Genomic DNA, 15259 nt, shown 5'->3' on the forward strand with positions numbered 1-15259 from the left:
CCACATCTCAAAAAAATATAGTTACATTGGATAGTGTGCAGAGAAGTGCAACCAAAATGATAAGGGACATGGAACAGCTGCCCTATAAGGAAAGGCTAAAGAGGTTAGAGCTGTGTTTGCTTAGAGAAGAGACGGCTGAGGGGGGATATGATAGAGGTCTACAAAATCATGAAATGACTTGAACAGGTTAAGGTAAATTGGTTATTTACTATCTCAGGTAATAGAAGGACTAGGGGACATGCCATGAAGTTAGCATAAATTTTCCATAATTTGTTTTAAATGAGCTAGCATGTAGTTCATTTAAAACAAATTATGGAAAATTCGTTTTCACTCAACGCATAGTTAAGCTCTGAAATTTATTGCCAGAGGATGTGGTTACATCAGTTAGTGTAACTGGGTTTAAAAAAGGTTTGGATAAGTTCCTAGAGGAGAAGTCCATAAACTGCTATTAATCAATAAGGAAGAGTAGCTTGGGATCTATGTAATATCTGGGTACTTGCCAGGTACCTGTAATTTAGATTGGTCACTGTTAGACACAGAATACTGGGTTTGATATACCCTTGGTCTGACCCAGTATGGCATATATTATGTTCTTATGTTCAATGAAGTGACTTCAGAACAGGGGTCTTGGAATACTGTTATCTTATATAACTCTGACAGAAAACATATGCTGTTGTATACTTGGATACATTGACTGCATACTCTGTGCATTACTAGAGTAAAGCAGATGTTACCTGCAGAGGAATTTTGTTTCAGTCTCACATTTCAAAGCACATTTCTCTTCATCATCGGTTATATAAAAATTCATGTTGGTATCAAATATCCAGGCCCCTTCTGTTTTCACATACTCATCTAGTGGATGACTTTCCACTGCAGGGAAAAAAAAGAGAGAGAGAGACCATACCAATCAGACACTGCTTTTTGGAAAATCTTTCATCCTTCTCCCTCCCCACTCTTCCCTCATTCTACTCCCTTGTTACCCCTCCCCTCTCCTCCCTTCACTCATCCCACTCTCCTCTCACCCTACTCTCTTCCTTCCCTCTCATGTCTACCTCTCCATTCCCTTCCCTCTCTCACCCCACTCCCCTTCCCTACAGTATTTGAATGTTATGTGCTGTGAAGTGTCTGAAAGATGGAAATTAATTCAATAAATAAATAAAAATCCTGTGAGAAAGTGCCTGAATTGCTGATGTTTTTACCCTCTAGAACTGTACATATCTTAGATTTTTCTGTACCCATCTGCTGTGTGAAAACATTTTCTAATCAATTTTTTAGTAATTTTATCATTGATGGTTTTGGTTGTTCTATGATGCTTACTAATTGTTGTACGAGACTGTTGTACCCCACCTTGAGCAATTTGTAAAGATGGTTTAGAAATGTGATGAAACAAGGAAAGCCAATAAATAATGAAATGTGATTACAGTTGTTTATTTTTTACATAAAAGGGACTAAACACAAACGTTTAATGTCCACCATAGGAAAATACCTGTGTAGGGTGTACTCTGAACAGGTCCCCCATTTAAATTAAGGATTGTCACATGCTAATTAGGCTTTAGTAAGGACATGAAAATAGCATGGTACACTGCCCACCACCCATTTTCTATGCGCCTTCAATTTAACATGTGCCTCGAACCAGGGGTTAATGCAGCTTGCCAGCAGAGCCAACAGAAAAGCTGTTCTGATAATATCATCCTGACACCTACTTTGGCCAGCCTGCTACATTCACTAGTCTTCAAATCTCATGTTTTATGCCTCAGCTAATGTACCCCATCCCAAATTTTGGAGGGGTGGGAAATAAATGGTTTTAAATAAACTAAATAAATATAATCAGTCTTTGTGAGCAAGAGCGGTCACACAGGCATCTTTCATTTAAATCCACATATTGTGAAGGACTGTCAGTGTTGTTGGATTTTCAGTAAAGTCTCATGGTGACAGACATATGAAGGATACCACTAGAAGTGCCTAGCCTCAGACCTGCACGCAGATGGCTTGGGTGTGTTGTCAACAACTTGGGTATGATACTACAACAACTGCAATGTGTTACGCCTGTCGGTCACAGACGGCTGCGACTGCAAGTGCTCACCTCCTACACTGCCTTCTTGCCCTCCCCGGGGCTGCTCATTGCAAGGGCTTGTCTACAATGCTGTGTTCCGCGGGACTCTCCTCGGCGGCATGGACGCTGCTGCTCCCTGTTCTGACACTGGGCCCTCCTAGGCACGCGTGCACTCACGTCACAGGCTCCACCTATGAAGCCTCTTCGGCGGGAACTTCGGGGGCGTCCCGCTGTGATGGCGTCATCGGCCTTCCCTTTTTAAGCGCCGCCATCGCCCCCAGGAAACTGACTTGGCAAAAAGTTCCATCCTTGGATTCAACTGCTGCGGATACGCCAGTCGTCGTCTGCTGCCTTCCTTGGACCCTGTCTGGCACCCGCTCCTCAGGGGTCAGTGTGCGCTACCCGGAGACTTGCTCCCCCGGCCTACCCCGCATCTCAGGCTGGCCCTTCGCCTTTTGAGCTACATCCTGCCTAGCTCCAGCTACTTGAGTCTCTTCTGGATTCGCAGTTCCGTGAGTCCCTCATTGGGCCTCCTCGCTCCTCGGGGCTGTGCCCGCATCCATGTTTATAGACTGGCAGCGCTTGCATGCTCCTTGGGCTATGCTTACTCTACGCTCAACCTAGTCCTGCCCCACTCGTCGGGGTTGGATCCCTGCTTGTACCAGCTTGCCTCCTGTCCCAATCCTTGGGTCAGCTCCAGCTTTCTCTCTGGCTACACCTCCACTCTCCGGGGTTCTACCATCATCAACTGCCTGGTCCAGGACCGGACTACCTCACCCCATGGGTGGCCACGTTCCTAGTCTCTTCCTCCACGCTGCAGCTGCGCCCCCTTGAGGCCGACTTTCCAGAACCTCCTACAGCATACTACCCTGCGGGGGTTAGCTACGGGACCGTGGGACCTCTCCATCACTTGCCAAGAGCTTTCCGCTGTGCCGGTATCCCGCCTCCCGACGGCACGGACCTGTGGGGCTCCTCCCCACAGGCAGTAACAACTTGTGCCTCAGATCAAGGATCCACCAACCCACAGATCATAACAGATTGCCATGGACCTGGCAGAGGTATCGACTCTCCAAGCCATTCCTGGCCTGGCACAACGGATCAGCGAACAACAGAAATTCTTGGAGTCCCTAGCCACGCCATAGACAATGTGAACTCTCGTTTAGATGCCACTGTGGATGCCACTACCACATCTATCAAGCTCAATGCCTCTACCTCTTTACCGGCTACTCGGCTCACTGTGCCATTGCCGGCACCTTCACGCTTCTCAAGAAATCCTCTCATGTGACGAGGCTTCCTGAATCTCTGCAACATGCATTTCTGCTTGCAGCCCACATACTTCCCAGATGTGATCACCAAGACCACATACATTCTGGCCATCCTGTATGGCAAGGCTCTGGAATGGGCTTCACCTCTCTGGGAACAAGCAGATCCTATTCTTCGGGATCTTCCAGAGTTCCTCGTCCTGTTTTGGTCCGTCTTTGAAGACCCCGGCCAGCGTGCCGTCTCTGGGTCAATGCTGCTCCACCTTCAACAGGGCTCCCGCCCTTTAATTGACTATGTCATAGAGTTTCAAACTCTCGCGTCGGAGTTGCATTGGGACTCCGATTGTCTGTGCTCTATCTTCTTGGAAGGGTTAAGCCCTCGCATAAAGGCCAAATTGGCTGCTCGTGAACTGCCCACCTCCTTGGGCTCCCTCATTGACCTTACTGGGTGCATCAACCGTCGATTACAAGAACACTCTCATGAGTCCAGAGCATCCAGGAAACAGGCTCCCGGACCACCTCGAGCTCGTCATTCCTCTTCCCCGAGACCGACCAGTCCACCTATCTCCACAGAGAGGAACCCATGCAAATGGGCAGGAGTAGACTCTCTCTCAAGGAACGTCGTCGTTGACAGCAGTCTGGCCTTTACATATAGTGTGGCCAGTATAGGCATGCCATTGACTCATGTCCCATCTGTCCGGGAAACTGCCAGACCCAGGTTCTGCTGGAGGACTCCTCCTAGGCCTGACTTCACCGGCTCCTATGCTGACTGTTCCCATGTCCATCCGGATGAACAATCAGGAATTCCACACCTTAGCCCTGGTAGACTCTGGGGCTGGAGGGAACTTCATCCTGAAACAACTCACCGAGCATTTGCGGATCCCCACTATCCGCTCTCCGGTTCCTCTATTACTCTAGTCCATCCACGGGGAACCTCTGCCTGGTGGGGTTACCCATACTACTGCACCCATTCAGCTACGCACTGAAACCCTACATGTGGAAACCATCTCATTTCACATCTTGGATAAGGCCATCTGGGGTTACCCTACAGTGTTGCAGGGTTACCCTGGCTTCAGCAGCACACCCCACAGTTTCTGGACTACCCTACAGCTTTCCCAGTGGGGCCCGGCATGTCACCAGAATTGTTTGGAGCCCGTCACACCTTTGCTTTGCATGACAACTGTACCCACTCTGCCTGGTTTACCACTGCAGTACGCATCCTTTGCTGACGTTTTTTCAAAGAAAGCTGCAGATACCTTACCGCCTCATCGCTCCTATGACTGTGCAATTAACCTACTGCCCAATACTGAGCCTCCACGGGGTAGGACTTACCCTCTCTCTCAGACAGAGACCCAAGCCATGTCTGAATACATTCAGGAAAATCTGGCTAAGGGCTTCATCCAGCCCTCCAAGTCTCCAGCTGGGGCAGGGTTCTTCTTCGTAGGAAAGAAAGATGGCTCACTGCGCCCCTGCATAGACTACCAAGGACTAAATGAGATTACTGTCAAGGATCACTACCTTCTGCCACTCATCTCGGAGCTCTCTGATAGGCTTCAAGGTGCCAAGATCTTTTCTAAATTGGACCTCCATGGTGTGTATAATTAGGTCCGGATCTGGGAGAGCAATGAGTGGAAAACTGCCTTTAACATACGTGACGGCCAATTTGAATATTTGGTAATGCCGTTTGGCTTGTGAAACCACCTGTGGTGTTTCAAAACCTGATGAACGAAGTGTTCAGAGACATGTTGTACTGGTGTGTAGTCATATACCTTGACGACATCTTAATCTTCTCTCAAGACGTCCACAGTCATTGTCAAGATGTCTCCCAAGTTCTACAACACCTAAGAGACCATCAACTCTTTGCCAAGCTCGAGAAGTGGTCTTTCGAGCAAGAGTCTGTTCCTTTTTTGGGATACGTGATGTCCAGTCTAGGTTTTAGGATGGATCCCCAGAAACTAAAATGTATCCGTGATTGGCCACAGCCCACAGGGCCCTCCAGAGATTCCTCAACTTCGCCAATTACTACCACTCATTTATCCACCATTATTCCACCCTGACTACCCACTCACAGCTATGACTCACAAGGGTGCCAACCCCTCTCAGTGATCACCGGAAGCCATGACCACTTCCTGGATCTTAAGTTGGCCTTCTTAAAAGAACCATGTCTCCGACACCCGGACCCCACACATCCGTTCGTGGTAGAAGTCGACACCACTGAAGTCAGAGTTGGGGCGGTGCTGAGTCAGTTCTCCACCAACCACAAGCTCCACGCCTGCTCATTCTTTTCTCAACGTTTTATACCTGCTGAGCTAAACTATGGCATCAGGGATAAAGAACTGTTGGCCATCAAACTGGCATTTGAAGAATGGCAACCCTGGTTTGAGGGGACACAACACCAGATTACAGTATATATGGACCATAAGAATCTCCAATACTTGCCCCAGACCCAGCGTCAGAACAGCCGCCAGGCTCGCTGGTCTCTCTTCTTTACGAGGTTCAACTTTGTTCTAAGATACCACCCTGGTGATAAGAATGGTCGTGCTGATGCCCTCTCTTGATCATTTGTAACTGAGGATCTGCCGGACTCCCCGCAACATATTATTGATCCTGCAAGGGTCATTCTGTCTGCGACCTTTCATGTGCCTCCAGGTAAGACAGTGGTTCCTTGCCCGCTGTGGCCGAAGGTTCTACAATGGGCCCACGATTCATTGACCTCAGGGCATCATGGTCAGTCCAGGACTCTCTCCACCTTGCAGCACTACTACTGGTGGCCCACCATGTGAAAAGACACCCAAGCACAAACCTCCGGCAGGGAAACCTTGGGGACTTCTACAGCCACTCCCAGTTCCCAGTGAACCCTGGACCCATATAGCCACTGATTTTATCGTGGATCTGCCCATCTCCAACGGAAATAATACCATTTGGGTCACTGTCGACCTCTTCTCTAAGATGGTGCATTTCGTGGCTCTACCTGACCTTCCTACAGCACCTCAATTGGCCAAATTGGTTTTTAAACACGTGTTTTGGCTCCACAGCCTACCCAGCATATTCTCTCAGACCATGGGGTTCAATTTAATGCTCGCTTTTGGAAATCTCTGTGTAAGAAATTTGACATTTCATTGGATTTTACCTCGGCTTACCACCCTCAAGTCAATGGTCAAACCGAGAGGACTAAAGGAACCCTTAAGCAGTTCTTGCAAGCCTACGTGAGCCTGTAGCAAGACGATTGGGCTAGTCTGTTTCCCTGGGCGGAGTTCACCCTGAATTCTCATGTATCCTCCTCCACAGGATCGTTGCCTTTCCAATTAGTCTATGGACGGCAACCTTTGCCACCATTTCCACTCCTGCTGTCCGTCGCTTCTCCAGCAGTGCAGGCAACTGCCCAGGAACTACATCAACTGTGACAAAGTACTCAACGATTGCTTGAGAAGGCTGCCCAAAGATCAAAGAAGGCTTTCGACACTCATCATCATGCTGCATCCCAGTTTCAACCTGGAGATAAGGTATGGATAAGGAAACACAATCTGATTTCCTTATAGATTCCTCTATCTTAACTTTGTATACATGCATGAAATGTACAAATGCTGCCAGCTCTTATAAGATCTCTAAGCTACTTAATAAATGTTATGTTTTGAAACTGAAAGTCTGTTTCATCACTGACTATCTCTGGGAAGTAAACCAGGCAGGGTAAGTTTCAAGGTTTTTAACATTTTTGTAGCAAAGGATGGTTTGAACTCTCTGAGTGACACAGCCTTCAGGTAATGAACACTCCTCACAAGCAGTAGCAACTTGCGCCTTGGGCCAAGGGTCCTCCAACCCACAGATCATAACACAATGTTTGCATCCTGCCTGGATGCCAGAGCAGCCCTATTTATACTGTTCTCTTCACATAAATAAGGGTAAAGAAAAATATCCCTAAAAATCATACTTGTTGCAGCTGGATATCCAGACATGCAGTCGCCATACTCAGTATCAGTACAGAGACTCTATCTCACAATCTGGAATATATGCACAATCCTGATCACCTTACACAGAGTTACAGAACTGGTGTGCAACAACATTGATGTAGCAGCCTTCAGCGGAACATGGTTATCTGGCCAATCACAGCTTACTGAGGCTGGAGCTGTTAGACATATTACTGTGCTCGATACCCAGAAGGTTCCCCCATGACAAGCAGGAGTCTGTTTTGCCATTAAGATGTCAGTGGTAAACAAATTGGAATCTTCAGCGCTTGATGACACTGCAGCTTAACCTTCCCCATGAAGGTGCGCCATCCTTAACAGTGTGCAAGGGTCTTCCTTAATATAGGCATCAGAGTCTTCACTGATACTGGAATATGATGAAGAGGGTATAGTGGTTTTCAAATATTCCCTGGTCAGCGCTGTCTTACAGAGAGAACTGTTCTATAAAATTGGAGAGTCCATTTTAGCCCTCCCGTTCTTTCAGTTTTCTATCCTAGAAGACTGACGGAGACTCAAGGATGGAGTTCTGAGTCTCCAGGACTTTTGGAGAGTTCTTAGGGTCTAAAAGGATCCTGAGATGAGAGAACCAGAAGGTGATCTTGTGTAGAAGGGGAGTTAACTCCATAATTTTTTCTCCTTTGGGAGATTACCTCAGTTGGTTCAAAAAAGTGAATTCTGCCTGCTTGAAGTCAAAGGAGGGGGAGGGGCTGCTGTAAGTGTGAACATAATGAGGAGTTTCTGTATAAAGAATGTCTACAGGAACTTAGCACCATCTAATACAAAAGAATTTTCTAGTTCCACCTGCTGAATTCTGGAGTTCTGTAGCATATTGATCAAGTTAGCCAATCAACTTTGTTCCAGCCCTCCACAGCCATAAGAACATAAGAACATGCCATACTGGGTCAGACCAAGGGTCCATCAAGCCCAGCATCCTGTTTCCAACAGTGGCCAATCCAGGCCATAAGAACCTGGCAAGTACCCACAAAGTCTATTCCATGTTTCCGTTCCTAGTAATAGCAGGGCTATTTTCTAAGTCAACTTAATTAATAGCAGGTAATGGACTTCTCCTCCAAGAACTTATCCAGTCCTTTTTTAAACACAGCTTTACTAACTGCACTAACCACATCCTCTGGCAACAAATTCCAGAGTTTAATTGTGCGTCGAGTGAAGAAGAACTTTCTCCGATTAGTTTTAAATGTGCGACATGCTAACTTCATGAGTGCCCCCTAGTCTTTCTATTATCTGAAAGACTAAATAAGCGATTCACATCTACCCATTCTAGACCTCTCATGATTTTAAACACCTCTGACATATGTGGCTAAATTTTTACCTGGCTAAGTCAAGGGCAGTCAAATGGGCAGGAAACACAACCTCCCCCCCCCCCCCCCCGTTTATCCACCTAAGTCCAAAGTTAACTGGACAAATACTTTTGAATATTGACCTCATGATCTGCATGCATTATTTCTGATCCTGCTCAGACTGTGATCCTGGAAACACTTCCCCCCAAATGCAGCTGCACTTTGAGGAAACCTACACATACTTTTAGTTGGATTGAGAGAAGGCAGTTTTCTCATGAGCTTGTTCACTTAATGCCCTTATTCATGTAACCCCCTTTCCCTGGGGTCATCATCCCAGCCTTGGGGAATATTAGGGCAGCTCTATCAAGATGGGGTACACTTCATCTCTGAGCATGGACTGGGGATAAGTTTCCCTGTAAGGCTAAAGATGGCTGAGGACCTCTCAAAATAATTCCAATATCCATGTAGCTCTTGTGCTCCAAAAAATAAAACATTTATTTTTAAACACAGTAAAAGAGCAATAGAGAAAATTTCAAAGTGGAATTACAGTCCATTTCCTAGCCAAATATCACAGTCCAAATTCGACATCTTCTCAGTTACTCCCAGAACCTCTGAGGCTCCAGTTCAATTCCCCACAGTCTCTTTTCATACTTTTCTCACGTCTTCCACTTCTTAATCTCTTCACAAAGTCTTTCCTCTTTAGGACCCTTGGAAGACCCAAGATGTATCTCCTTTCCACCACAAAACTCACCCAAAACAGTACTCGCACTTCGGAAGCAGTTTGTAACTTCCAAATTTCAAATGTCTTTTACTTCTCCACTCAGCATCACAATATCTGATAAAACTCCTTTCTCTCCGGAAAGCTGTTGGGAGCTTTAAGAAGATGCTGTAATCCACCACTCGTCTCTCCCATCATCTCTGTTACTCCACACTCTCCAAAGTCACTACCATCAATAAACTGTTCATCTCAATGGGAGATATATATTGCTTTTCCTGTCACTCCTATGGCATGGTTCCTCCAGAACCCCCCCAAACTCCTGAGATTCCTTCCTTAGTTGACCACTCCTTTTTATATCACTAAAACTCACATAGCCATTGGCTACCACCACACAAGCCACTCATACCACTAGTATACACCTACTGGCGCCATCCCTTAAACCACTCTCTGGAACCTTCTCTGTTTTAACCATAAGATAAACTTTTAACCTTTTAGAAAAATCCCACAAGAGAAACTGCCTATAGGAAGGGCTATTTTGTTTCTCCTCCCATTAGCCATCCTCTTTTTGTGGCTTCAGGATGAACTCTTGCAACCAGAACATTCCCCAATGTAAAATATAGCACAACCTTTTAACCTTCATATTACACATAAACGCAGTAAAAGCATAGCCCCAGTAAAACGGAGCTACTATGCCATCTAGAGGCTCCTGGACCACATTCATAAGAGAAAAATGAAACTGTGATTTCAAAAGCTCCTGCTCATCTTTCAATAATCCTAATGTTGAGCCAGTAAAACATAGCGCAACCTGTAAATTATCCAGATCTTTATCTCTCTCACTTTATTTTGGTCTCACAGTACGATACTACACGCAAAAAGGCACACACTACTACACTAGGAGACTTTATTGTAAGCTATCATTGTAAATCTCAGGGCTCCATTATCCTGACACTGAGATGAGCAGCATTTAGTTGTTTGTTTTCAGTTTGTATTTTATTTTCCCTGGGAATTTATCAGTGGTTTTCATGACAAACAGAAACGGGAGAAAAATCAGTGGAAAACAATGACTCATTGTTTTCCACTGATTATTCTCCCATTTTTGTTGTTTTTATAATAAACACTTAAATTTCCAGGGAAAATAAAATACAAACTGAAAATGAAAGTCCCAAGTTATGGGGCAGATTTTCAAAAGGTTTAACCAGCTAACCTCAGGAGTTAGCCAGTTAAAGCGAACAAGTAAAAAATATCATCCCTCTGACAGGCTGTTATGGAGTCTCAATTTAGTGGACCCTTAGGCCGACCTGCAAGAGACTAGGAAAGGTGGTCAATGTCTCTGGTACGCTGCAGGCCGGGAGGCAGATGTACAGGCAGGACGTAGAGGTGCTCTTCACCCTGGAAGCTGGTACTCCCCCGGGAGGAGCCCGTAGGAGCCCAGCCGCTGGGACTTAGGTGGCTTCACCTTTGGAAGCCGAAGCCCCCCCGGGAGGAGCCTGTAGGGGCCCGGCTGCTGGGACTTAGGCGAGTGATGATCAGGACTGGAACCAGACTAGAACAGTCGACAGGAACTGTAGCAGGGCTCAGATACTGGAACCCGACTAGAACAGTTGACAGGAACTGTAGCAAGACTCGGGTACTGGAACCAGACTAGAACAGTTAACAGGAACTGTAGCAAGACTCAGATACTGGAACCAGGCAGGAACTGTAGCAGGACTCGGGTACTGGAACCAGACTAGAACAGTTGACAGGAACTGTAGCAAGACTCGGATACTGGAACCAGGCAGGAACTGTAGCAGGACTCGGGTACTGGAACCAGGCAGGAACTGTAGCAAGCAGGCAGGAACCAAGCAGGTACTGTAGCAGGCAAGCAGGAACGGAGCGAGCACCAAGGCAGCTCACTCCGGGGCACAGAGCAACAGGGATCCAAGGTAAACCCGTTGCAAGGCAAAGACTGAGTGTCCGTGGCCTGCTTATCAAGGCTGTGGCGTCTGACGTCAGGAACTGGGCGGAGTCACCTCTGGCGGGAAACGGCCTAGAAAAGCGCCCAAGTGGCACCCGTGCACACCTAGAAGCAGGGCGTCCATGGGAGGCTTCCCAGCGGCGCGGCCCCAGCGGGGACACCGCCAAACAGGTCGCGGACTAGGCCACCCGAAGTGGGAACAGGTCCAGGAACACAGAGGTAAGGGTCTGGTCGCGGCACTCGCGGCCAGAACCGTAACACAGGCTACCTTTAACTGGCTATATGCATAAGGCATCTCGGTTTAGCCAGTTACACAGAGGTGGGGTCAGGGCATAGTCAGTGCCGGTGGATGAGTGTCCAGCCTCCCTAGGCAGTGATGTCATGTGATCTTTCTCTCTCTCTCTCTCTTTCTCTCATTGCACAAGACAAACGACCTCAGCTCCTCAAAGAAATGCATACCCAAGAGCAGAAAACACTCTTCAGCTCTGAGTTTTACCTGTGCCACTTTTCATCTCGTCCATTATTTCAAAACTGCCACCTTTACTGGCTACTCTGTCACCCTGCCCACTTTCAGCATCCTAGGCCACCTCCTACCCCACCTAATGTTTCCACTGGCCCTGGGCGTAGCTAGCTCAGGGATGGAATTTGTCCAGTTAATGCTTATTTTCACTGCTCGGTGGTTAAGTTACTCATCTGACTCTTGAGCAGAAAAATTTCAGTCTTCAGTCTAGCCAGGTAAATTTTGTTCAGCTAGATTTAGATGAATTTTCAGCCAAAAACCTATCCAGTTTAGGTTTGGCTGAAAATCTGGCTAATTACGCTCAGTGGCATTTTTTTTTTTAATTCATGATTGAGGGAGATGGGTACGGATTCTGGCTCAGATCTTGACATCAGGACCCAATTTATCTGAGGTTAGGGTCATATGTTGGATTCTAGAAGGTCGTGATTTAGAATGGATTACTTCTCTCACCAGCACTACCCTTTCTTAGTTACATGATGAGAAAAAATGAACCAGTAATGAAGTAGCCAATAGATCAGTTAGAAGAAATTAGAAAAAGCATTTCTATGAGATTCAAAGTATTGCAAATACCCGTGCACAGGAATAAATCACAAGAGGAGGAGGAGTAGCCTAGTGGTTAGAGCAGTGGGCTACAAACCAGGAGACCAGCGTTTGTCGCTCCTTGTGACCTTGGCAAGTCACTTTACCCTCCATTGCCTCAGGTACAAAAACTTAGATTGTAAGCCCTCTGGGGATAGAGAAATACCTACAGTACCTGAATGTAAACCAGTGTGATATCTTGATTGAGATCAATATCTATTTGCAGTTCAAAACAAAAATGTCACAGGTTGAAAAGCCCCACATGTCACTCAATTATGAGGCTTTAGGTATTCTGTAGAATGGGGGCAGCGTTCAGACCCTCCACTTTGGTGCAAAGTCTATGGGTACTTTTTACTCATGGACTTTGCACCAAATCTCCAAAGGAGATCTCAAAAACACATTAATATTTTCTCTTTGAAAATTGCTGTGGGAACAAAGCACCCATGGCCTTTGGCACCTGTTTTCTTTTTTTCTGCGGGTAGAATTTTTATGGAAACTAACCAACAATAATTTGTAAATACAATCTATGTGCATTGTTTGCTGATCCCACCAAAGTCCTGCCCGCAGGAATGCCTTCCTGAGAATGCAGCTAGAAGTACGCGTGTACTTTTAAAAAGCAAGACTGAAGGAGGCTGAATTTCAGACAGGGAAATCACTGTTTACCTGAGCAAATGCCTTTCAATATTGTCTTTATTTGCTAAAAATCACTTTATATTTATTTCCTGCCTTATCTTCTTTCCAGCTTGTTACAAGCTTCCAAGTTCTATTTCCCTGTTGATTGTAACTTTGACTTATTCCTTCCTATTGTTTATTTTGTTTAACTGAATTGTTACCACTGTTATACCATTGTTAACTGTAAACCGATCCGATATGGTTATTTACTATGAAGGTCGGTATAAAAAACTGTTAAATAAATAAATAAAAAAAATAAAAATGTCCTTTACAGCACTGGAAAAATATAGCACTTTATGACAGAACTATATTATGTGTTCATATAGAGCTTTCCAAATTATAATCAGTGCACATTATTCATTTCAATAAATCATCTTTAACTATTTGAAACTTATTAAACTGAGGCCAAATTTTGTAAAATCTTTCAAGTTCTGTGAGCTGGGGGGAATTAAACTTTCCAGCTGAGTTTTCATAAATACTCCTGCAAGAGCTGTGGTTTGAGCCCAGTTCAGTTTCCCTTACCCCTCATATACCAGGTAATCAAATCTAAGTCACTTAAACTCCCTGTAGTCAGATTTAGATTATGAGTTCTGGAGCTCTGTGAATTCTCTTTTAAAGTGCTATGTTTGCTGATGGCATTATAAAACCATTAGTGCACATCCTGTAAAAAGGCTTTAGTGTTCAAACAACTGGTACATAGTTCACCTGAAAGAAGGCCATCTTCATCATCTTCTACCTTCAAATTATTTAGGTTTAGGGAATCATTTATGGTTTGCAGCAATCCAGGAAGCAAAAAAAAAAAAACAACCCCAAACACTTGGGGCCTGATTCATTGATATCTTTTTTTCATAGACTGGAAGAAAAAGCCTTTGTGAATCAGGTCCTTAATATTATTTGCCAATTTTGTTCCACTGATAAAAGTAATTCCTCCTGATATCAGTCTGAGAGCAGATCAGTAGATTGGAACCTAGAAATTAGAACTTAGCATGCCTGAATATCCTGTGTCGTCATTAACTTCTAGAAATGTATTTTATACGCTCAGTGATGGGGTAACATTGTCAGCAGTGTACTCTAAATTGTAAAACCCTACATCAAGACCACTTTCCTTTAAAAATTAGGGTGTATCATTACTATTTTAAATGATTTACTGCTCATTTAGCATTTTCTTCATGTCATCACCATGGTCCTAACTATAAGCAGCCCAGTGCTTCAGTAATTTGAGTAACATAGTCATGCATGCTAGCAAATAAAACAGCTCCTGATTAACAATTTGAAAAAGACATTAAAACTGGCCTTACCTGAATAGAGAAATAAAGAAAGCATGCACACTATCGTACTAGCCCTCATTGTAGCACAGGATTGCTTGTGTGCTAAAGCTCCCTGTGTGAATGGGCAAACTTTATGGAGAGACGGGAAGGCTGTACTTCATCAAATAAACAAGATTCACAGATTAAGTCAATCATTGCCCAAGTGACCCACAGGGCTTATGATGCAAATGTTCAAACATTACCTTGAATTGGTATCAAACAAAATCATCTTAGATGACAGGAAATGTACTCCCCCACTTCATGATCACTATTTACCCAAAAACACACAACATCACAAAAACCTTTAACAGATGGAGCCTGACTAGGGATCTCACTACAGTACTAACTGGGGAAAAATGACCCATGCTTTCAGTTTCAACCCAGAATGGCAATGGAAACAAACTATAGAAGGACTCTGTGCACACAAGAGATGCATCATTATTATAGGTAAAAGAAAGGCTCTGTTTTCAATAGTGAACATAGTAAGCTATTGAGCTAATGATCAAGTTGCATATTATCACAGTCTTTTGAGCTCCAGTATTTGTCAAAGTACAGAGACTGTGCAATTATTGACTGGGATTCATGTGCAGCTTAGAACAACTACCCCAGTTTTCGTTTTCTACTCTTTTGAAAATAGATCCCCCATGCAATATGGCCCACAAAGCTTTCTCTAGGAATGCTGGGTAAAGGAGAAAAAGTATTTTTGATGGAGAAAAAAAAGCACCAAGCTTTAATACCAAGCTTTTAATGTGAAGGAAAGTGCAACAGTTTGGAAGATATTAGAAAAAGACAGTAGGAAATGAAAATTAACATGGGAATTAACATACATTTGCACCTGCTGCCTCCATTGTATGCAAATCTATCTCATGCATATTCAGTGTGGATATCCTGAAAGCCTGTGGCTCTTGAGGACTGGAGTTGTCCATCCCTGACT

General features: G+C 44.9%; 1 protein-coding gene across 1 annotated transcript in view; it reads right to left on the bottom strand.

Moving 5' to 3' along the window:
* Nucleotides 1-14443, bottom strand: part of PLG (plasminogen) — a 257526-nt gene extending 243083 nt beyond the window's left edge. Inside the window, exons 1-2 of the mRNA XM_029594095.1 lie at nt 14317-14443; nt 735-870 (exon numbers count right to left, since the gene is read on the bottom strand). Coding sequence (XP_029449955.1) covers nt 735-870; nt 14317-14365 — 185 coding nt within the window. The 5' untranslated portion in view covers nt 14366-14443. The remainder of the gene's footprint in view (nt 1-734; nt 871-14316) is intronic.
* Nucleotides 14444-15259: the final 816 nt, after the last annotated feature.

This window comes from Rhinatrema bivittatum, chromosome 3, assembly GCF_901001135.1.
Source record: "Rhinatrema bivittatum chromosome 3, aRhiBiv1.1, whole genome shotgun sequence".
Lineage (NCBI taxonomy): Eukaryota > Metazoa > Chordata > Amphibia > Gymnophiona > Rhinatrematidae > Rhinatrema > Rhinatrema bivittatum.